This window comes from Sparus aurata, chromosome 4 (genome assembly GCF_900880675.1).
Source record: "Sparus aurata chromosome 4, fSpaAur1.1, whole genome shotgun sequence".
Taxonomy (NCBI): Eukaryota; Metazoa; Chordata; class Actinopteri; order Spariformes; family Sparidae; genus Sparus; species Sparus aurata.
In genome coordinates this window covers 13952875-13975975 of record NC_044190.1, presented here as the reverse complement: position 1 = coordinate 13975975, position 23101 = coordinate 13952875, and the positions used below count along the sequence as shown (strand labels likewise).

The 23101-nt window shown below is 42.6% G+C and overlaps 1 protein-coding gene and 1 long non-coding RNA gene across 3 annotated transcripts in view; one reads left to right on the top strand and one right to left on the bottom strand.

Annotated features, from left to right (window-relative positions):
• Positions 1-13605, bottom strand: part of LOC115579851 (plakophilin-3-like) — a 33941-nt gene extending 20336 nt beyond the window's left edge. The window contains exons 1-2 of one of the 2 annotated variants that reach the window (XM_030413548.1): positions 13276-13605; positions 3386-3474 (exon numbers count right to left, since the gene is read on the bottom strand). In XM_030413548.1, the coding sequence (XP_030269408.1) occupies positions 3386-3474; positions 13276-13483 (297 nt within the window). In that variant the 5' untranslated portion in view covers positions 13484-13605. The remainder of the gene's footprint in view (positions 1-3385; positions 3475-13275) is intronic. The other variant, XM_030413549.1, reaches the window with a different exon arrangement.
• Positions 5826-9864, top strand: LOC115579853 (uncharacterized). Its single transcript, XR_003983752.1, has 2 exons — positions 5826-6002; positions 8923-9864. It is a non-coding gene; the product is annotated as an uncharacterized LOC115579853 (long non-coding RNA).
• Positions 13606-23101: the final 9496 nt, after the last annotated feature.

Sequence of the window (23101 nt, the reverse complement as noted above, 5' to 3'; positions counted from 1 at the left end):
AAGAGAGGAAACATTATTAAACAATGCTGGTTCCTTGCTTAAAAGTGTGTGTGTGTGTGTGTGTGTGTGTGTGTGTGTGTGTGTGTGTGTGTGTGTGTGTGTGTGTGTGTGCCAAGACAAACACAAGGAAGTGAGTAAAAATCAAGAAGGCAGAACACAAAATGTGAAACCAGAAAAAATCAAAATGAGTTATTACAAGTCAAAGGAATAAAAGTGATAAAATAGGCAAAATCACAGAAAAGGGAAGGGAGAGAGAAGAAAGAAAAGAAAAGTTAATAAATAAAATAAAATAAAAATAGAAATAAATAAAAGAACAAAACAATAAAGGACAATGGGCCTCATTCACCAATATCTTCTTAATAATCTTCTTAGATCCTTTCTTAAGTTGTTATTAAGAGGTTCCTTAAGAAAACCCTACGTCAGATTCACCAACGCGTCCGTAAGCCTCAGAATTGTTCGCAGCTGTGTTCTTACATTGATGAAAGCCACAGGAGCAATATATATGCCATTGTTTTGTGGGCCTTGGATGGAGAAATGCCATGTATAAATAGGGTGGGGGGGTTACTAATTGATGGCATGTTTCCAATTTACTTGATTTATCTTAAATCATTGGCACATTTAATTTATTTTAGAATTTAAATTCTTTGTAAATTACCAAAAATATGAAATGAATAAATAAATGAATAAATATGAATTATCACTGTAATATTGCATTTTATTGAACTACGCGTAAGAGTACTCCTGAGTGTTCGTAGGATTTGTTCTTGCCTAAGAAAAAATCTTAGATAAGAAAACATTCATGAATGCCACAATCTTTGTAAAATCTTCGTAAGTGGGACTTAAGAACAAATTTGTTCGTAAGAACGGTTCATGAATGAGGCCCAATGAGATGATGACATCACATCAAGGAATTAAGAGCAGATATAAAGTTTATGAGAAGTAAAAGAAATATTGGACAATACATAGATAATAAGAACATAAAAGCAGGAAAGGATGGTAAGAGGGAGGAAACCCATCATCACAAAGTATGAATTCTAAACTAATAAGAGCAGTAAAAGGAATAAAAAATGGAAAGGTGACTTTGGAATGACGAGAAGGGTCCCACCCAAGGATCTAAGGCCACGAATAGGCTCATATGGGGTCAGCATTTCTACTATGCAACCTTGGGCAAGACCGAGACGAGCTTTAATGGTAATCAGTAAAATCTTAAAAATCAATTCTAAAACAGACAAGGAGCCAGTGAAGAGAAGCTAGGATAGGAGTGACATGATGGTGTCTGTTAAAACCAGCAAGAAGCCTAGCTACTGCCTTCTGAACAACTTAGATTTCTGACTTGGAGTTATTCAGTTGTAAAAATGTTGTGCCATCCAACATTTGATGTCATTGAGACAGTTAAAAAGAGCAGCTATGCTTTTTGGGTCACAAGGTCTCAGCAGAAGGTACGTGTGGTCTGCATAGCAATGAAAAGAAATGTTGTGACGTTGGATTATATGGCCAAGAGTAAATAGAAAATAAAATTGGACCTAAAACCGAACCTTGCGGTACACCACAGGTAATATGAGTAGTAGATGAAGTGTAATTATGTATGGTGACCAAAAAGGTTCTGTCTAAAAGGTAAGAATAAAACCAAGAGCAGTCCCCTTGATGCCAACTCAGGTTTCGAACACATTTGATCAAAACAGCATGATCTACTGTATCAAAAGCAGTGCTTATATCTAAAAGAATTCAAAATGCGCTCTCTTCTATGTCAGCTGCTGAAAAAGGGAACATTTGTTACCTTGAGGAGGGCTGTTTCTGTGATATATAATGCTCTAAAACCTGATTGGAACTTCATAAAAAATCCTATTATGACACATAAAAGCTAAAAGCTGAGTTGAAAACACTTTCCCTAAAACATTGGATAAAAACAAAAGTTTAGAAATTGGCCTACAATTATTTTTAAAAAATGGGATCAAGGTTAGGTTTCTTTAAGAGAGGTTAGACTCTAGGATGTTCAAAAATGGATGGAAAATTACCATTAGAATGGGAGCTGTTAATAATCATTAAAATACTGGGATCAATTGTGTCAAAAACCTTGCATTTATAATCTAAGTGACAGAAACCCCCCCTTCCCTGAGGTTGCTTCTTAAATCTCCCTGAGACAACCATGACTCTGTAATAATAAAACAATCTAACTTATTAAAAGACATACATTTGTGACATAAAAATGATTAGTTATTACGGAATCTGGTGTGAGAGGAGGCGGTGACAGAGAATTAGAGGAACTTGAATCAAGCTGTTGGTCTATGGGAGGAGATGATGGTGGTTAAAGCAATAGGAGGCGCTGGAGTGGACGTATTCTGAAGGTGACCTGAGGTGAGACGGGAGAGGAAGAGGGCGGCTTTGGAGTGGGTGTGTGTTGTATAAATAGTCATGTACGTGAAGTGGACTGTACTGCATGCTGGATATTTGTGGACAGCAATCTGGAGGTAAAGCTAAAATGTTCACTAATGCTAATAACCTCTCCCTGCAACCTGAACTGAACTGAACTGAAACCTTTGCACTCATAATTCAGTCTTTCTGTTGACAGTTTGGGGAGTACTGTGACCATGAGTCTTTATATTCTCTTTTTGGTTGTGTCTGATTGTCTGACTGTTCCTGTTCTGTCTGTTTTCTTCCAAGCAACATAGCTGCCCTACCATATCTCAGCACTGACTAAACCTACTTACTGTAGGCAATGTCTTCTCTATTTTTGCTGGGAATTTGGGTGAATTGGTACCCTGAAGTGAGTTTACAATTAACACCAACAAGTTTAGAAAAAAAATGTACAGGTAATTTAACTGCAATTAGGCCAACAATGAAAAAGAAATGAAAAATGCTTTATTTTATTCATTATTTTATTATTTCAATCATCTGACACATTTTGTTATTGTTAAACCTCTACTATACTTTTGGTTGCGTTTCTAAGACTAACACAAACTTCATTGTACATTCTAACTATGCATTTATCAAAAGTGAATTATTTTTTTCACTTCAGAGTTTAAAATTAGTGGAGCTGGCCTTAAACTAAATAAATAGTATGTAAAACAAAATTAAACAAAATTAAGAGGGAAGGCAAATTTCTCAAACCATGGCTACAGACAAGATCTCAGGAAGTAACTTGATGAGTACCATGTTACTATTACTGATAGAAATGCTGGCCAACACAACAAAAATAAGACAGAGGTTATAATATATCTGAATAATCTTTAAACAATCACTGACAAAATTGATCACTTCTAATACAAATCCTACCACAGTCCATCAAAGTCAGACAGATCTGTACTGGACAGTTTTTTTTTTTTTTGTTTTTAACGTTTGCAAGTATGTAGTATTGTGTAAAGCAGTGCTGGCAGGTAGTACTCACAGCCATGATGCGGCTAGGTGTTTGTATCATGGACCTGGAACTGAAACCCAGGGTGTGGGCTAAGCTCTTTGCCTCAGGAAAGCTGTAGTCTAGACAAAGAGAAGAAAGAAAAAATAGTTGTGTCTTTGATCAGAATGCCACTGTGACAAAAACAAATTATTATTCAGAAGTTCACCTCGGGTTATCTTTACTGCACTGATGTATGTTCTCTTAGCAGTAAAGCCTGTGTAGTCTGGGTTAATAATGTTTGTGGGAGACACAATCAATTGGATTTCTACCAGCTTTATGGATCACTGTTAATAATGAACTTCACCATGTTTCAGAGCATTGATTATTATCTAACGTATAGTCCAACGCTTGTGTCAAAATGGTGTAACTTGCTCTTCAAACTCCTTATAGAATTTTGGAGGCACAGTCTCAAACTGCCAGCCCCCTCCTCATCCATCAAGCCCACAACTCAATGTCAAAAATACGAAACATAAAAATATAATGTAGCACGCAAAATATTTTTTCCACACTAATTAAAATTATCTCTTCATATGCAATTGACATAAAAACACAATTCTGTTTTTAAACAAATTAACTTTTATAAAAAGACTTTTAATTTGAAGTTCACTCGTCACAGGAAATGCAAGTGCAATGTGTTCAGTTAGTACCTCTGTTATTCATCAAAACTGCATCTACAGAGCAAAACAGCAATATTGCAGCAGCATTTATTGACCATTCGAAATCCCAGCGTGTCAGTCCGCTAATTTTTTTTTATTGTAGACGGTGTTAGCCGACCACTAGGTAGCACCGGGAACACAAACTACTGCAGCAAGCCTAGCCAGGCTTTAAATAAGTTATTTATTCTGAAAAAGATCTGCACTGTTGAAAACTAATGTGTTAACTAACGTGCTTATTTGAGTTTGGAGACCCCTGATATATGTTGTGTATGTGTGTTAGGATGCTAACATTTGGTAAGTTGCACCATGCTGGAGATGTACTTTCTTTTGACCAGTCGTTCACATAGACAATTTGTGCATTGCATCTTTGGGACACCTGATTTCCATCATTGAGCACAAAAACGAGTTGTCAAGAACAAATATATCTCCTGCCCAAACAGAAAACTAAGGTTGCGTATCAATGGCATTGGCCTTTGTAGCCTTCAATGAAGAATCAGGGAATCACTTTAGCCATTGCAATTCCTAAGTTTTATATCAATGTCTTTACTGATTCTCTGGCAATCCATCCATTAGTAACACATTTCAATGCAGCAGTCAGATGATATTAGGATACACTGTCTGGAAACTATGTGTGTCTTGACAAAATTGTATGCCAATCAATCAGGTAGATATCAATATTTTTCAGATTGGACAAAAGTAGCAGAAACTTCCTACTGATCAACATGGCTATCCATAGAGCCCCCCGAAGCACTTTTTTCAAACCGTGGGCAGAACCACTGTAGCACAGATGGATTTACTTTACCTCACAGATGGAAGTGATAAACACAACCATGACAACATGTGGATGAAGGAACCTTATATCACTGTACACTATGATCAGATGTATCAACACTCTCAGACTTTAGAGCACAGTAAACTGTTAAATATTATATAAGTGAGCTGCTGAGTTGAATAGGTAGAGCAAGGGGGAACAGAGCCTGTCGAAAATGGCTTGAAGAAAAACAACACACACCATCAGACCAGCAGGACGGAAGGAAGGGGGGGCGGGGGGGGGGAGTGGTACTGGGAGGGGAACTGGGCTGCATGCCTGAGCATTAGCATCATCCGGTCAGAGGTCAGGGAAGGTATTCTCATACAGGACCCCCACATTAAGGAGAACACAGACAGCATTTTGGGGACTTTAAGCAGTGAGTGTACAGGGACAGCTAAACATTCCGACGGGTTGCTGTGGTAGTGCAAACCAAATGTCACTAAGCAACATTTAACTCCTTCCATGGCTACGTCTATAACTAGCTTTGGCATTCTCCGGTAGTAGACTGCTGGACTACAACATCAAGAATTATCGAGATAGAAGTGTGTGTACTTTGTTGAACGTCGTAGCAGTCCCTAAACCAATGCTACTTAAAGTCCATATTAAGAACTAAAAAAACATAAATGGGATCTCTTTCACCAGTCTGTTAGCACAGATGCCACCTTGTTTAAAGACAAAGGCTTCAAAAGCTATGCTGGCAGATATACTAAGCAAACTGAAGGAAATGGATGCGTCTGCAGGGCAAGGACAGCAGCATATTGAACCTGCATGAAAAGGTGGATGGTTTCCTAAAGAAATCTGTGAAAATGCAAATGTGCAGAGGTCGATTTAAGTCAATCATGAATTGACATTTGATCAACTTGATTGGTGGTTTTAATTCAAGGATCCAGAAACCCACTTCCCTTGTCTGAAGTAGAAAATTCTTGGATGTGCTGTCTCACTCTGGATTACAGATGCAGTTTGACACGTCCACTCTAACACAGTTTTGGGTGTGTGTGTGAAGAAGGAGCACCCTGAGCTGGCTCACATACTTGTGTGAGGCCTCCTTTTATACAATGATTCTGGTGAAAACAGAGCGAAGAAACAGAAACTGCCTGGAAAAGAGTGTGATCACTACAGTTGCCTCCCTGTCACCAAGAATGTAAGTGCAACTAATCAAAACAGAGTTCAGTGCATGTGATGGAATCTAATTGGAAATGGAGCATTTAAGTGTCTTTCTTTCAGTTACAAGGTTGTTGTTTATTAAATTGATTACCGATGGTTCAGTGCTGTATTGTCTATCTGTTTATAGGCATTTGTTTTTTGGCTGAAAAATGTTTGAAAAAGAAGTTCATTAATTGAAAAAGGTTGAGAACCACTGGCAAACCAAATATCTATCAGGCTGCGTGTGGACAAATTCACACTCACATTCCTTGAGTAGTCAAGAACATGGGTGCGATGCTAGATAAAGTTTAAACATGTTTTTGATTAACTCCCCTCTCAAAGTTTTATGACTGTAATTAAGCCCATCTCCCAAGATGAGACTGTTTTCTTCGGTTTCTGCAAAACAAGAAGCCTCTCAGTGATTTATGTGTTCAGCTCCCATCCATCCAGCCAAGCTCCGATCTCTGCCACAAACCTTTTTTTCAACTAAGGCTCCAATTTCTGTCCCATCATATCCAAAAAGCAACCTTGGTCTCCGGCACTAGTCTGAAGTGAACTCTAAAAAGTAATACCAGGGTTCGCGCTCTTATCTAGAGATTATTTTCCAGGACATTTTCAGTGATGATTTAGCTGGTACGGCAGATAGGGATGACCCCCAAACACTAACACGGTGTGTTCATCTCTGTGGAAGTTATACATTTAAATGATTTGCAGTCTATAGCTACAACTATGACATGTTACATGCCTGGAAATCATGACAAATTGATCATGGGATAATGCAAGATATACACCACTTCACTTCAATATCAATATCACTATCAATATAACCAAGTTACAATAATGGTTTTGGCATTGATAACCTCAGCTTTCTCATTTCTCTCGCCAGTCTTTCGTTCTCTAAAAAACTAAAACCAGGCTAAAAAAAAAAAAACAAGACGAAGAAGAAAGAACCAGCGAATGTATCTGGCATTGGAAACACTTCACAAGTAATAGCCAATCAACACTGCACCCAGGTAGGCTGCTCTGGTCGGTGACAACATTGTGACGACAAAAATCACAATCTCATGATCTATTTCTGTGATGGAAAGTTTTCTAGTTACACCACTGAAAATGGCCAAAGTCATAACCTATGGGATTTCAGTCAATGGAGGAAAAAGGCAACGTTTTCTGAATCCGGTGCTCCATGCAATCAATCAATTTAACATTATTTAACAAGATAGAAAGAAAGCACTCTTTATCTATAAAACCAATAAAACTACCAGCCGGCGGTGACAAATATTTAGACTTTGAAGCATAACGTAACTATTATTTTCAGTTCTGGCCACTCGAGTTGTCAAGTTACATTAATGGCCTCCATGTCAGGTGCTATGCAAGGGGTGTGTCCACAGCTTGCATTTTCCAGGACAACACACGATATTCCCCTGAACCCTGAATACTCAGTCTTATAAAACTGTGCAATTCTTGCTATACCGCACAACACACAGTTGTTTTATAGTTTATTTTACCAGAATTAATTAATTCAATATGCTGATCAGCCACAACATTAAAAAGACTGACAGGTGAAGTGATCAATCATTGATGATCTAGTAACAATGCAATACTCTTGACATGCACTAGCCACCCAAACACCACTTTCAACCAAGAACATCCCCTCTTGGTACTGGCACTGCCAGATGGCAGTGGCTCCCCAGCAGGAAAATGCGTCTCCAATACCGCAAAAATTGCTCAGTAACAGTCTGAGGAACACGACAGAGAGCTGGACACTCGGACCTGAAAACCCAAGATCCCCTCATCTCAATCCCTCAGAAGTCCAGCATATCCCACAGATGCTCGGTTAGATTAGAATATAGAAAGTTTGGAGGTCAGACTGATGCCTTGAGCTCTTTATCATGTTCCTCTGGTAAGTCCCAAGCAGTTATTGTGGAGTAGCATTGCACTGTAACCAGATGATCACTGTTAATCCATTTCACCGGTTAGTCCCTTTAATCTTGCGGCTGACTGGTGCAGTTTTCAATTTACCATGCTTTGGAATTTTCAAGGGGGAATATTTAACCTAGCCTTGGAACTAGACAAACGATAAACAGGTCAGCAAAACAAGGAAATCACCTCCTGGAGATGGCAACTTTACCAATATTTGCTAAAATTGTTTTCTCAACCGTCAAATTTAATCAGACCTATTCAATTTCCTCTGTCGTTAAGTCCTCAAGTTTCATTTCAGTATGACAGCAGGACTTACTCCACTGACCGAAGTACAGACCAGTCTAAAATAAACTCTGATTACATGCTGTGAAGAGGAGATTGGAAAGGAATGTTCAACACACGAGGTGGTCAATGAGCTTGGGAGGGGTGTTGAACCAGCTTACTGTTTTTACATTACAAACAAAAGACTGGAATCATCACCTCCTGTTCATCGCACTCATCCACAAAGCATCATTAATGTTGGTTGATAGAGTTAAAATGTATGATAAATCCAGCCAAAACTTTTGTTGTCCAGATGTATGGAGTGAAACATGTTTGCTTGGTATAGACCACACTGATGTCACGTAGTCATGATTTGATTTCAATATTTTTTTTGAGAGAAATTCTAAAAGAATTATTTAAATGAATCTGGAATCATACTGCAATCACAGTATCTGTCAGAAATAAATGGTTACCACAGGCCACATCTAGATCCATCCAAAATTCTAAATTTACATTGTACACTTTCAAAAATGGTCAACAGAAAAGAAGTTTAGTGTAATATCAATCAGGAAGCCTTTTGTTATATAATAATTATAATAATACTCTATAAGTTATTAACCAATGATAAGGCCACAACCTCTTTGAACCAATCACATCGTCAAAGTTTCAACCTGTTTCTTCCTCTCCTCCACCTTATTCACCAACAATCTTCATCACAACCATCTTGGACCTTCCAGTGAGCTCATCTGACGTCCTGCTCTGCATCTATTCCATCCAGATCTACAGCCATTGCTCTTCACCCCTTCACCACCCCAGGAGTGTCGGCTCCATTGCGTTGATATTCCTGTACAGCTCATGGCATCACAACCCCCTTATCTCAAGTATCTCTTTCAATTTAGTCTCTCTGATTTAATTTTCAGTTATGTGTTTTGTTGTTAATGAGTTTAAACAACCTAGTATTGTTATGTAATCTTTATACAGTATTAGTAATAAAAAAAAATACATTATTTCACAGAAAAGGAGTTTCAGTCTGATGAAATGTCATCTTTTTTTGGCAACATGATGTGCAGTTCATCATGAATGAAAGATGATCTCACAGAGTTTATACGCAGCCTTCAACCTACATCCTGACTCCCTCATGGGTCAAACTGGAATCCTGCTCTCTTATCAGACAGAAGAAGGAGTAGTAGTCGTAAGGAGGAGAGATTTCTACTACCACTCCCATATTTTTCTTTTAAAAAGACTAACACAGGGTCATGATCCAGTCTTCGATGAGATAGATTTGGATTATCTGATTTCGCAAGCTGACTGGCCACTAATATAAACATGCATGTGTCTAGACAAAGAGCATGAGGTGAAGGTGTTCTGTGTTTAATAATCACCATTGGATCTTAATTTATAGAAAAAAACTTGTTGTTCAACATGTGAACATGTATAACTCCAAACTTCCCTGTCTGGAACCTGTGATGTCACGAATGACAGTTTCCATAGGAAGGGAAAAAAACAGGAAATGACCAGGAAATAACACTCTTGCAGGTTTTCCCAGCAGACAGGTGTCTATGTGTGTATCCAAGATAATTAATACACTTTGTTGAATATAATACATGTCAAATTTTTCTGTAAAAAATCTGTAAAATTGTAACAATGAATGCCTTTTTAAATTAAAGCGTCAACGTTTAGTCGATGAAATCCATTAGTTCTTGACTGTTAAATGAATCTCCAATATTATTTTCTGTTTTTTTCTCCTCTGGGTTCTTTACTTCTCTATGACAGTTAACTGAGTATATTTTGGTTGTGGACATAACACGTCATATAAGGGGCGTCCTCTTGAGCTTTGTGAAACACTGATCAACATTTTGCACCATTTTCTAAGGGCTCTATTTTAGACTCAGTGCAAAGTGGCGCACAGCACAGCGTTAGTGTCATTGCTAGTTTCAGACCGACACACTTGTCATTTTCAATGCAATAGCCCACCTGTGCCCCCTTGGGTGTGATGGTCTTTAAATGAGGTGTGGTCAGGTGCACTGATGGTGGATTGCCATCTTGAGGCAGCAGAAAGCGTCATGCTCTCAGTTATGTTAAACATTTCCATGAACGCAATAATGTATGGTAACAAATATCGTGGAACATTTAATTAACAAAACTAAAAGCTGTGGTTTTAAACTCTCCAAAGGAAACAAGTCTTAAGTTTTAAACATCAATGAAGTGTATCAGCTGTTCCTCGTGCACAAATGTGCATGTTAATGTAGAGATACACATATAGTTTCTGCTGCTGGAGGATCGCTGCAGGTAATGTCATTAATATTTTACTTATTAAGGTCAAAAGGCTCCTTTTCATCCCACCAGTCTATGATCAGGATGAGACTTTTTGTGACTCTTCCTGCCTGATCCACAGACTGAGACTGGTGCACACACAGAGGGACGCACAGCAGCACTCCTCCTCCTCAGTTAAATATCATTGGATTTTGTCAAATGCAGTCAAACAGAGCTGTTGATGGGACAGATGATTGTGAAATGGCGGGGCAGAGGGTCCTGCAGCCGAGGATCATATTCCTTTCCCCTCACACCCATGACTAATTCACAGTCTAAATACAACCCCTTTGTGCCGTGCGCCACACTTTGCGCCCAGACTATCCACCGTTTCACGTCGAAATGGACTTGGACAAGCCTTACATGCACCAGCGCGCTGTGCTTTGGACCAGCCGCTATAGACCATCTAAAAAGGCCCCTTTGTCTCAAACCTTTATCAAACCTCTGAGGAGTCTTGCCATGAACTAAACCACAATCACAAGCATGTGCATGTTGAACTTCAACACAAGGATGCTACAGCTCTTATTGCCCCCCTGCCATGATATGTTACAGCTTTAATCAGAGTTAAAGCATGCCCAACACAGTGCTGAACAGGAGTCTCTGTTTAGTTGATCACTGAGTCGAGTGAATGTAAGAGTTAGATTTCTTACTAAAAGTAATGATGAAATGGAATTTCAAAATTCCCCATCATTTGTTTCCTGGATGTTGTCTGTGTAACAGATTTCCCATCTTGGTTGCGTAACAGCCCAGGTTCACAGCTGCTGTTTTGTGTTGAGATTTTAATGACCTGGACCATAAGAGTAATAGTGGGCTGATGTCCATATTTTCAGTCTGGAATTTTGTTTGGAAATGTGTGTGTACGCCCTCTGAACCCTAAAATGACTGTTAAATTGTCAAATTAGCTTCATTCTGTCTAATTATGTCTAAATCTTAGCAAATTCAGGAGGTTCATTTCTTACAAAAGAAAGGTACAAATCGAAGCAGCAGAGGCATTGCGTTCCCCGAATGCAACTGGATAGTGTCCCTCTTCCATTACCGCAAAACATTTACCAAGCTCTGGATTTCTGCAGACCCTCAATAAATAACATTAGTATTTCCATAATTCAGTTTTCAGCAACTGACATGAGTAACAGGAATTGCCCGAAGAGCTTCAGGTGAATGTTATTCACCCTCTTCTGCCAGTATGACTCCTGCCTCTGGAGCCAAACCAGGAGCCCCCTCTGTGTTTCAAACATTCTACAGTTGCACAAGGAAAATAAAGTAAGACTGCATAACTAAATTTGAGTTCAAGGTTTAATGACGCTCAGTAAACACCGCAGGACACCAGACTGGGAATGAACACAGGCTACCGGACCAACGAATGTCAGTTTGAAGACAAGATGATTCAGTACGGAGTTGATTTACAGTGACTCTGATGAGGACAGGGACAGTAGCAGGGGCAGGGGAGGAATGAAATGGTGGAGAGAGTTGTGCATGTCTCACTGGAATATTTTCATCTTACTCTGTGAAGTCGGGATTTTTTTTTTTAACCAAAACCAGAGGTGATATGGAAAGACAAACCAAGACTGCGTTGGTGGGTTTTATTTAGTTTATGTTGAGTTTGGATGAAGTGGCTTTTACAATGACTTAATGTAAAAGAGAGAAACTTGATTCAGGGTGGTGTATGGTTGTACTTTTCTGGGAAAGGAAAACAGCAAAATAGGTGTAAAAACATTTATTTTCTTATCATTTTGTGAGTTTATTTTGTTGACTTAAAAGATCAAGCAGCAAAGTCACATCGCCTCCTGCAGTATGAAGAGCTACGAGACAGGACGGGCCGGGGCTAGCTAATGTGTGCCAACTTCAGTAGAAATACCTTGACGTAAGGTCAAGGCTGCTGTTATTATGTTAGTTCAGTTTTTGATTCTGGACATATCTTACAAATTGCCCCTTCAAACCTGCAAGACTGATCACGTTAAACATGTTAGCATTTGTCTTACAGTTGTTTCGGCTCTTCTGACCACAACTTAATGCTTCAACCTCAATTCCAGCAGCAGACGCCTGTATTCACCACAGAGCCTCTAACAAACCCACTGCACACATACCTGCCCAGCACCAAACGACAGAGTTTGCAACAACCTGGTGAATCCTAGTGGAGCACTTAAAGAGTCATTTCACTCTGGAGCTGGTAGAGACCAAAACAGAGCTAAAAGGAGACTGAATTACCACCAGGCTGCTAGACAATTACTGCCCCTGTTGCTCTGTATCTGCTGGACCTGTAGAAAGGCAACTGTTTCCTAACAATTTCCCCACAACAGCTTCATCAGATGATAATGTGTCCCTGATGCTGCGCCCACAGATGAGGAAAAAAAAAGAAAAAGCTATTCGCCTTCATTTCAGTAGAGCCCACTCTATTTCATTTTTCTGTTTTTTTCTGTTTCACTTGCCTAATCCCTTTCCTTGTTACACGTTGTTGTTGTGTCGGTGATATAAAAAGCCTATTCAATATCAAAATATCATTTTTTCACACAGGTTGTCGTATTTAACAGAAATATGATTTTAAACAAATGTATGTTAAACCACCTGAGACAAACTTGTGACATTTCTTAACAATTTGGTTTGTTTTATGTACTTTAAGTGTTTTTCATGCTTGATAGGTAGGTGGGGGGTCAAAACTACAGTTTTGGTCATTACAGTTTAATGAGCATCACCTGTTCATGGCTCACAAAAGGCTCATTCGAAACAATCCTGTCTTCTTTCTTTCTTTTCTTTTTTTTTTTTTTTTAACGCGATGCGCTCACCTGTTGATCCGAGCTGTGAGTCGTCCAGTCTGGGCAGGGAGGAGGACTTCTTCTCAGCCAGCCGCATCCGGACCTGCTCCCGGACCCTCCTTGCTTTAGCGCCCGGGTCGGCGGACGGCCCGTCCGAGGGAACCACATAGGCGGTGCAGGAGGAGTTGGGCTGCAGGGCGGACAGAAAACAGCCCTCCGCCACCGCTACGCTCATCATCCCAGCGGCAGACAAACACCTTCACCCGGGCACAGAGGAAGAAAAGCTGTGGACCGGACGGGACGGGCGCGGCTCTTGGACTGACCGGGTCTGCTGAGTGTCCGCTGCGAAATGGAGCTCCGTCAGCAGCCCGACTGTTTGTAGGCGGGACCTACAGAGTTAGGGGCAACAAAATCCACCTATGACTGACAGGACAGGACGACCCTGTCTCTCTGTGTGCAATTAGGGCAACAGTGAGTTCTTTTACAAACATAATGCCACCAAGCAGATTCATTTTTACATCAACGTGAAGAGAAAATGTTGTTAATGACTTTATCTGGTAAGTTGCAAAAAAAATGATGGTTTTAGGCACTGACAGCACTTGGTTAAAGGGACAGTTCACCCCAAAATCAACAACGGTGTGGCAGAGTTTACATTTAGCAGAGGCTTTGGTCCAAAGCTACTTACAGTAAGTCGTATATTGACACAACGATGGCAGTGGCTGCCATGCAAGGTGCCAACCAGCACATCAGTGTCAGCATCTTGGCCAATGACCTTTCCACATACGGACGAGAGGAATTGAACCAGCAACCTTCCGATAACAGTGACAGTGGCTCTACCCCTGAGCCACAGTCATTGATAGCTTCAATTCCCGCATAAGATATCCTCATCAGCAAAAAATGACAGATGTCTTGAGATCTGCTGATCATTTATCCTTGATGAAGTTGAGAACAAGTTTTCATTTGCATTTACATTCAGTGCATTTGGGAGATGCTTTAGTCCAAAGCGACTTACAATAAGTACATTAAGTCACAATTAAGCTTAACTGTTCCCAAGTTCCACACTTAAGGTTTCCCTTTACTGATTTCCCTTGCCATTTAGAATTCCACTTTTACAAAATGCTTTCAGTTTGAACATTTCTATTTCAGCTTTTACATTTTAAATTCTGCTTCTACTCTATTTAGTCACTTTGTTAACCATATGTAAAGTTGCTGTTCAAGTCTCTTACTTTTTGATGGATGGCCCATTATCTGCCATACAGACCTGTTTACCGGGACAAAGACTGTTGCAGAAGTGAGTGTTGGATAGCCAACAGGCAAGACTGATGAAAGTCAGACGACCGGACTGATGACATTGTTATTCTTCACTTGTGTGGCGATTCTTTATCATATGTGATCACTGACACGTTCAAGGCGATGTGATGTTGGCCTGAGGCTGGAAGCTGAACTACTAAAGTTTTTATATGAATGTAAGACTTTGGTGACTCCCACTGGTACGATCAACAACTACACAGTGGCAGACAATGCACCCTGATGATTCTGTTAACAAGTTGTACTCATGTTGATTTTGGCAAACCACTTTGTTATCATAAAGAGTGATTTGTACGGAAGCCAAGAGCGACAGTGAATGCAATAATTAGAAAAAAAAAACGTTATCTCGTGATCACAGGTTAATGATTTGGTTATCTCACAATAACAAAGCTTGCTATCTCGTGATAGAGGGTTAATTTATCTCATTATCTCTAGAAAAGCAGGTTTCTTGAGATAATTCATCTCAAGAAAAAGATGTTTTGCTCTCTCCAGAGCCCAGGACAATTATGTAGAATCCAAATATGGCTGTCATTTGAACACACTTGATTTCAGCCTTCAAGATCACCGTCACAACTGTCTGGGAGGATTCATAACTCCTTAAATAATGATAACTGATGGGTTTTTTTTTGCTTGTTTTTTTATCTCTGACTGAAAGACTCAATGGTTTCAACTTGAATAAGTTGCTACAGTTGTCAAGAAGACATTATCTTGTAACATAATCAATAAGAGGAGGAAATAACCTTTTGTTTTATCCAAATAACGGGTTGATTTTCTTGTTATCCTGAGATAACGCGCCTCGATTACACAAGATTACTGAGGTATGCAGACGATACACGATTATACTTCCATTCCATTAAGATCAGATGACACTGATCACTTAGCTAAACTTCAGGCATGTATGAAGGACATAAAAACATGGATGGCCTGCAATTTTCTACTTCTAAACTCAGACAAAAAAGAAGTTATAGTACTGGGCACCAAACATCTTAAAGACACATGACCTAATGATATAGCGACTCTGGATGGCTCCAGCACCGCAGTAAGGAATCTGTGCGTTATCTTTGATCAGGATTTGTCCTTTAACTCCCACATAAAACAAGTTTCAGTGTTTTAGAGTAGACTTAACACTTTCCTTTTTGATAAGGCTCACAGTTAGGGGCTGCACTGGCTCTCAGCTATGCTGCCATAGATCTGGTCTGGTGGGAGATTTCCTACTGATGTACATTCACGTCTCATTAACACATGTTACTGACTTGGCTTCTTCCCCGGAGTCTCTGTGCTCTCTAGTCTCTCTCTATGGATGGTGGATGGCCCCGCTGCTGCAGTCCTGCTTCCTTTATCATCATCATTATCATGATTATTACTACTATTACTATTATCATACTTTTACTCTTAGTAATATTCATATCTCAATTAGTAAGCTATTATTACAGCGGTGGCTTCTGTAATCCCCCTGCTCTGGTCTCTCCCACTGCTTCTACCCCCTCTCCCCCTCCCTCTCCCTCTCAACCCAACCAGTCGAAGGCAGATGACCGCCTACCATTGAGTCCAGTTCTGCCTGATAAAAGGCAGTTTTTTTTGTGCCGCTGTTGCCAAGAGCTTGCTCATGGGGGAAATGTTGGGTCCCTGTAAAAACATTAATCAAGGATTATGGTTTAGATCTGCTCAGAGAGTTGATGTTCATGTGAGCAAGCGTCTGCTCAGTGAATTCCTCTAAGTCTGTTTGAAAGTTATTCCCGTTGTCATAAAAGGCATCTGTCATCGACACGAGTAAACCTTGACATCATGTTACGAGTCTGTATGTTACGCAAGATCTTGAAAATAATCATACTTATCCCGCCCTAAAAGCTTGCTGGAACCAGCAGCAGGGACCAGGAGGAGGGTGGGGTCAGGTTCAGATGGTTTTCAGGTTTAACATACTTACATGCTTATGTGATGTTTCAGACCAACAACTACAATGTGATGTCATCTCAAAACCCTCCCAAAGTTCACTGAGGTGAAGCACTTGGTAAATAAAGAGCTCCTGAGAAGTGGAAATGTCCAATGGTTTGATGAAAATGTGTCAATATTGTGCTTTGGCATCGACACCACTATCAAAACACCCTGCACGGAAATCTGCTTTTGAATAATAATAACCCCAGTTGAATACACAAATACTATTGGTGAAGTTAGATAGTTGTTCCCCAAATCCAATGTATTGTTCTTTTCAATACCAATATTTCAAATCAAGAGCATTGCGAAATAAGCACAGTTTTTCCTGTAGATGGGGTGGTTGTTCAATGGCCCAGGAATGTGGAAATAACCTCATCACCTAAGGCTGACGTGAGAAATACTTGGGGGAGATTATGGCAAACAGTGTGAGGAGCAGTGATGTGCCAGGAGCAGAGAGGCTCGGGGAGGGATTCGTGCAGCCTGTCTCAGACACAGTCCTGCCAGTAATGAGACCATGAGGCTTTCACACAAACTTTCAGAGAAGCCACTGACCCTGAGGCTGGGTGTGGATGTAATGAGGAGTGCGTCGGTGGGGCTTTTTTTTTAGTAACAGCACACACAAACACGCCCACACACACACCCTCGTCATGACCTCTTACTTTAACCTCATAAATACATGAATGATCACAAAGTGCTCAGATCTGTAGTGTAAAACAAAAATAAATAAATAAATAAAATACAATTTAACTCACCTAATTAAAGCTGCTATTTGTCAGATAGTTGATTTTTGAGCCCATTCCCAGCTTTGGGTTCTCCAACTCGTCAAATACTGACACTTTGGGAATGAGACTGAAAAATCAACTATCTTACAAATAAGAGCATTAACACAAAATAAGATCAGTAAAGTCAGTCTAGCGAACTTTTCACTTATGGGATTATTTTGTACTTTTTGGGTTGGTTACAGGCTACTCTTCTTGTACTTCTGAAGTTCTTGGCTGTCAGTGTGGTAATGAAATAATTAAGCCAAATCTAAAATTGTGTTTTTTAAATTATTCATTTTTATTTTCCTTTTATAGAAAGCAAAACATTCCTGAACAAATGGAGGTTGGAACCTCCCAGCGAAAAACTGAAATTACTGAAAATAAAAATCTGATAAAATAAGATAATGAAGTAAAACACAGAAACAACAACAACAACAACAACAACAAACAAAGAAATTCAACGGGACAGTCTGACAGTCTGAATTTCTGAATTTGAAATGTGTTCAATTGTATCTTGTTTTGATAAAAATTCTATCTTATCTGCCTTTCCATGGTTATATGCATCATGGTCAGTTTCTTGATGGTTGACCTTGACAGGTTTTAGGCAGGAGACCTGGGAGAGTCTTGCCATTCTGAAAACTACAATTGTGTGCCTGGTAGAAAATGAAATGTCAGATTTACATTCAGTTTGAATATCATTAGAGAAGCGTTATGCTTTTGTGCATTGAAAATTGTCTGTTGTCAGTTTAGAATTTACTTTTGATTCTAGAAGTATTGAGAACATATGGAAATGCTATTTTTTTTTTTACTTGGCAGTTACAGGCCTCCATATAATTCTGCTACGATACATAGAACCAGTGCCATTTTCAAAACCACCTTAAGGCTAAGATTATATTTGTTATATTAAAGGTCTATGGGCTCAGAACATCGTAACTTGAAGATATCTTTTTAAAACAAACCAATTCATCATGATATTTGCAAAACTGCTTAACAAAGTTACGTGAAAGCGCTTGACATTTTTGAGAGGTGTTATTGAACTGGAATCCATTTGTCATTTGTTTTAAACCTTGTTTACTTGTTTTCACTGCTGCTGAGGCAGAGATAGTTTATCAGGATAGAGGGTGGGTGTTGGAATTTGGAGTATCCAGAACTGACGCTGACAGCTATTTGTCACACGGTGAGAAATTATGAATCTAACTGTGAGAAATGACTGCACGTGGAGAGATAAACCAGCAGCGTACAGAGGGTGGGGCCGGGACAGTGTGCTAACTTTTGTCTTGGTTGGTTGCCAGTGTGAAACTTGAGACGATATTGTTGCAGCACACAATTAAGAGTGAGACTATAGCATTGGTATGCCTATAGTATATTCTAAATTCAAACAACCGCATCCTGTGTCATACACATCATACATTATAATCAGATAATTAACAAATTCTCCTGTTGGACAAGAGAAGATATATATTCACAATCAGTGCTGTACCTCGTTGGCAACATCAGTGTGAATACAGATTTAAAGAATGAAATCAAAATGAAAAGTCCTAATTCTGATTCTCTTGTATAAATCATTTGACCTGTGGATGGATACAGGGGTTTGTCACTTCAAAAGCATTCCTAGCACAAGATGCGTCGTTGAAGCTCACCTGGATCCAATTGTCCACAGTCATAAAAATCCATGGTTGAAAGTCAGACAGGGTGGCGCGCAGGTGGTCAAGTGGTTAGAGCGCATGCCATAAACGCAGCCGACCCCGGTTTGATTCTGGCCGGTGGTCCTTTGCTGCATGTCACATCCTTCTCTCTTTCCCATATTTCCTATCTGTCTACTGCTTAATAAAGGTGTCTATGCCAGAAAAATCTTTAAAAAAAGAAAGTCAGACAGGCCATCCTGTCTGACTCTTATGATAACATTCACTATAACAGGTTGCTAAGTACATTTGAACCTTTTTTTTAACCCTTTTCTTCAAAGCTAAGGATTGTGTTTGCCTCATTAATAACTTGAAGAGTAGTGATACCTTTATCCTCCCAAGCTTTGTTAGTAAATGACTTCCCACCTAGATAGAAGATGATTATTGTTCCGTAATTGAGAATATTTACACCATATACTGAATTCCTCTGCAGCTCTAAACAATTGTAGCAAATATGTTAAAATTAGACCATAATACAAACCACATTTTTTGGTTGATGGACATATATAGAAAAATTCCCTCCTCAACTTTGTCGGTGCTATTAACTATTGCTCTATATTCTTCCATGATGAAACTCTATCCTCCTCCATCCAGTAAGTAGGACATCTCAATACAAACGCCCAGTGATACAGATTGAAATTTGGACATGCTAATACCCCTCCGTCTTTTTTAACTGAAGAGCTAACCACTTGATATTAGTTCTTTTACTGTTCCAAACATAGTGAGGAGTCCAGTTTTTGCCAAAATCCTGTAGGGGATATATGTGGGATCATATATAAGCTGTTTAGCTCAGTTGGTAGAGCAGACCTCCCATGTACAGCGGCTTATTCCTCACCGCAGTGGACCTGGGTTCGACGCCCGGCCTGGGTCCCTTTGCTACGTGTCACTCCCCCTCTCTCTCAACCTGTTTCTTGTCATATCTTCAACTATCTTGTCAATAAAGCCAATGGCCAAAAAATATCCATCCATCCATCCATTTTCATCCGCTTATCCGGGGCCGGGTCGCGGGGGCAGCTGCCTGAGCAGGGACACCCAGACTTCCCTCTCCCCGGATACCGCCTCCAGCTCTTCCGGGAGGACCCCAAGGCGTTCCCAGGCCAGCTGGGCGACATAGTCACACCAGCGTGTCCTGGGTCTTCCTCGGGGTCTCCTCCCGGAGGGACATGCCAGGAACACCTCCCGAGGGAGGCGTCCCGGGGGCATCCGAAACAGATGCCCGAGCCACCTCAGCTGGCTCCTCTCGATGTGGAGGAGCAGCGGCTCTACTCTGAGCTCCTCCCGGGTGACAGAGCTCTTCACCCTATCTCTAAGGGAGCGCCCTGCCACCCTGCGGAGGAAACTCATTTCGGCCGCTTGTATCCGGGATCTTATTCTTTCGGTCATGACCCAAAGTTCATGGCCATAGGTGAGGGTCGGAACGTAGATTGACTGGTATATCGAGAGCTTCGCCTTTCGGCTCAGCTCTCTCTTCACCACGACGGACCGATACAAAGACCGCATTACTGCGGCCGCTGCACCGATCCGTCTGTCAATCTCACGCACCCCAAGATACTTAAACTCCTCCACTTGAGGCAGGAACTCTCCTCCCACCTGGAGGGAGCAGGCCACCTTTTTCCGGTCGAGAACCATGGCCTCGGATTTGGAGGTGCTGATTCTCATCCCAGCCGCTTCGCACTCGGCTGCAAACCGCCCCAGGACATGCTGGAGGTCCCGGCTCGAAGGAGCCAACAAGACCACATCATCCGCGAAAAGCAGAGATGAGATCCATTGGCTCCCGAACCAGATCCCCTCTGGCCCGTGGCTGCGCCTAGAAATTCTGTCCATAAAAGTAATGAACAGAACCGGTGACAAAGGGCAGCCCTGCCGGAGTCCAACATGTACTGGGAACAGGTCTGACTTACTGCCGGCAATGCGAACCAAGCTCCTGCTCCGGCAGTACAGGGACCGTACGGCCCTTAACAGAGGGCCCCCGACCCCGTACTCCCGGAGCACCCCCCACAGTATGCCACGAGGGACACGGTTGAATGCCTTCTCCAAGTCCACAAAACACATGTGGACTGGTTGGGCAAACTCCCATGAACCCTCGAGCACCCTGCGGAGGGTATAGAGCTGGTCCAGTGTTCCACGGCCAGGACGGAAACCGCATTGTTCCTCCTGGATCCGAGGTTCGACTATCGGCCGAATTCTCCTCTCCAGTACCCTGGAATAGACTTTCCCGGGGAGGCTGAGGAGTGTGATCCCCCGATAGTTGGAACACACCCTCCGGTCCCCCTTTTTAAATAGGGGGACCACCACCCCGGTCTGCCAGTCCAGAGGCACTGTCCCCGACTGCCACGCGATGCTGCAGAGACGTGTCAGCCAAGACAGCCCCACAACATCCAGAGACTTGAGGTACTCAGGGCGGATCTCATCCACCCCCGGTGCTTTGCCACTGAGGAGCGTACGGACTACCTCAGTGACTTCGGCTTGGGTGATGGATGGGTCAACCTCTGAGTCCCCAGCCTCTGCTTCCTCTATGGAAGGCGTGTCAGCGGGATTGAGGAGATCCTCGAAGTATTCCTTCCACCGCCCGACGATGTCCCCAGTCGAGGTCAACAGCTCCCCACCTCCACTGTAAACAGTGTTGGTGGAGGACTGCTTCCCCCTCCTGAGGCGCCGGATGGTTTGCCAGAATTTCTTCGAGGCCGACCGGTAGTCCTCCTCCATGGCCTCCCCGAACTCTTCCCAGACCCGAGTTTTTGCTTCCGAGACTGCCCGTGCTGCCGCACGCTTGGCCCGCCGGTACCCGTCAGCTGCCTCAGGAGTCCCCCGGGCCAGCCAGGCCTGGTAGGACTCCTTCTTCAGCTTGACAGCAACCCTTACTTCCGGGGTCCACCACCGGGTTCGGGGATTGCCGCCGCGACAGGCACCGGAGACCTTACGGCCACAGCTCCGGACAGCCGCGTCAACAATGGAGGTGGAGAACATGGTCCATTCGGACTCAATGTCCCCAGCCTCCCTCGGGATCTGGTCAAAGCTCTCCCGGAGGTGGGAGTTAAAGATCTCCCTGGCAGAGGGTTCTGCCAGACGTTCCCAGCAGACCCTCACGATACGTTTGGGTCTGCCAGGTCTGTCCAGCTTCCTCCCCCGCCAGCGGATCCAACTCACCACCAGGTGGTGATCAGTTGACAGCTCAGCCCCTCTCTTCACCCGAGTGTCCAAGACATACGGCCGGAGGTCAGATGACACGACCACAAAGTCGATCATTGATCTCCGGCCTAGGGTGTCCTGGTGCCACGTGCACATATGGACACCCTTATGCTTGAACATGGTGTTCGTTATGGACAAACTGTGACTAGCACAGAAGTCCAGTAACAAAACACCACTCGGGTTCAGATCGGGGAGGCCGTTCCTCCCAATCACACCCCTCCAGGTAACACTGTCATCGCCCACGTGGGCGTTGAAGTCCCCCAGGAGAACGACGGAGTCCCCGGTTGGAGCACTCTCCAGTTCCCCCTCCCAGGGACTCCAAGAAGGCCGGGTACTCTGCACCGCTGTTCGGCCCATAAGCCGAGACAACGGTGAGAGTCCTATCCCCGACCCGAAGGCGCAGGGAAACGACCCTCTCGTTCACCGGGGAGAACTCCAACACATGGCAGCTGAGCTGGGGGGCTATAAGCAAGCCCACACCAGCTCGCCGCCTCTCGCCGCGGGCAACTCCAAAGTAGAAGAGAGTCCAGCCTCTCTCAAGGAGTTGGGTTCCAGAGCCCAGGCTGTGCGTGGAGGTGAGCCCGACTATTTCTAGCCGGTACCGCTCAACCTCCCGCACCAGCTCAGGCTCTTTCCCCCCCAGTGAGGTGACATTCCATGTCCCCATGGCTAGAGTCACCATCCGGGGATTGGGCCGCCGGGGCCCCCGCCCACGACCGCCACCCATATCCCTCTGCACCGGCCCCTTCTGAACCCTCCCGCGAGTGGTGAGCCCACGGGAGGGCGGGCCCACGTTGCTCGTTCGGGCTGCGCCCGGCCGGGTCCCGTGGGCAGAGACCCGGCCACCAGGCGCTCGCCTGCGAGCCCCAACCCCAGGCCTGGCTCCAGGGTGGGGCCCCGGTGACGCCGATCCGGGCGACGTGCACGTCCTTGGTCTTGTTATATTCATCGGGGGCGAGTGAACCGATCTTAGTCTGACCCGTC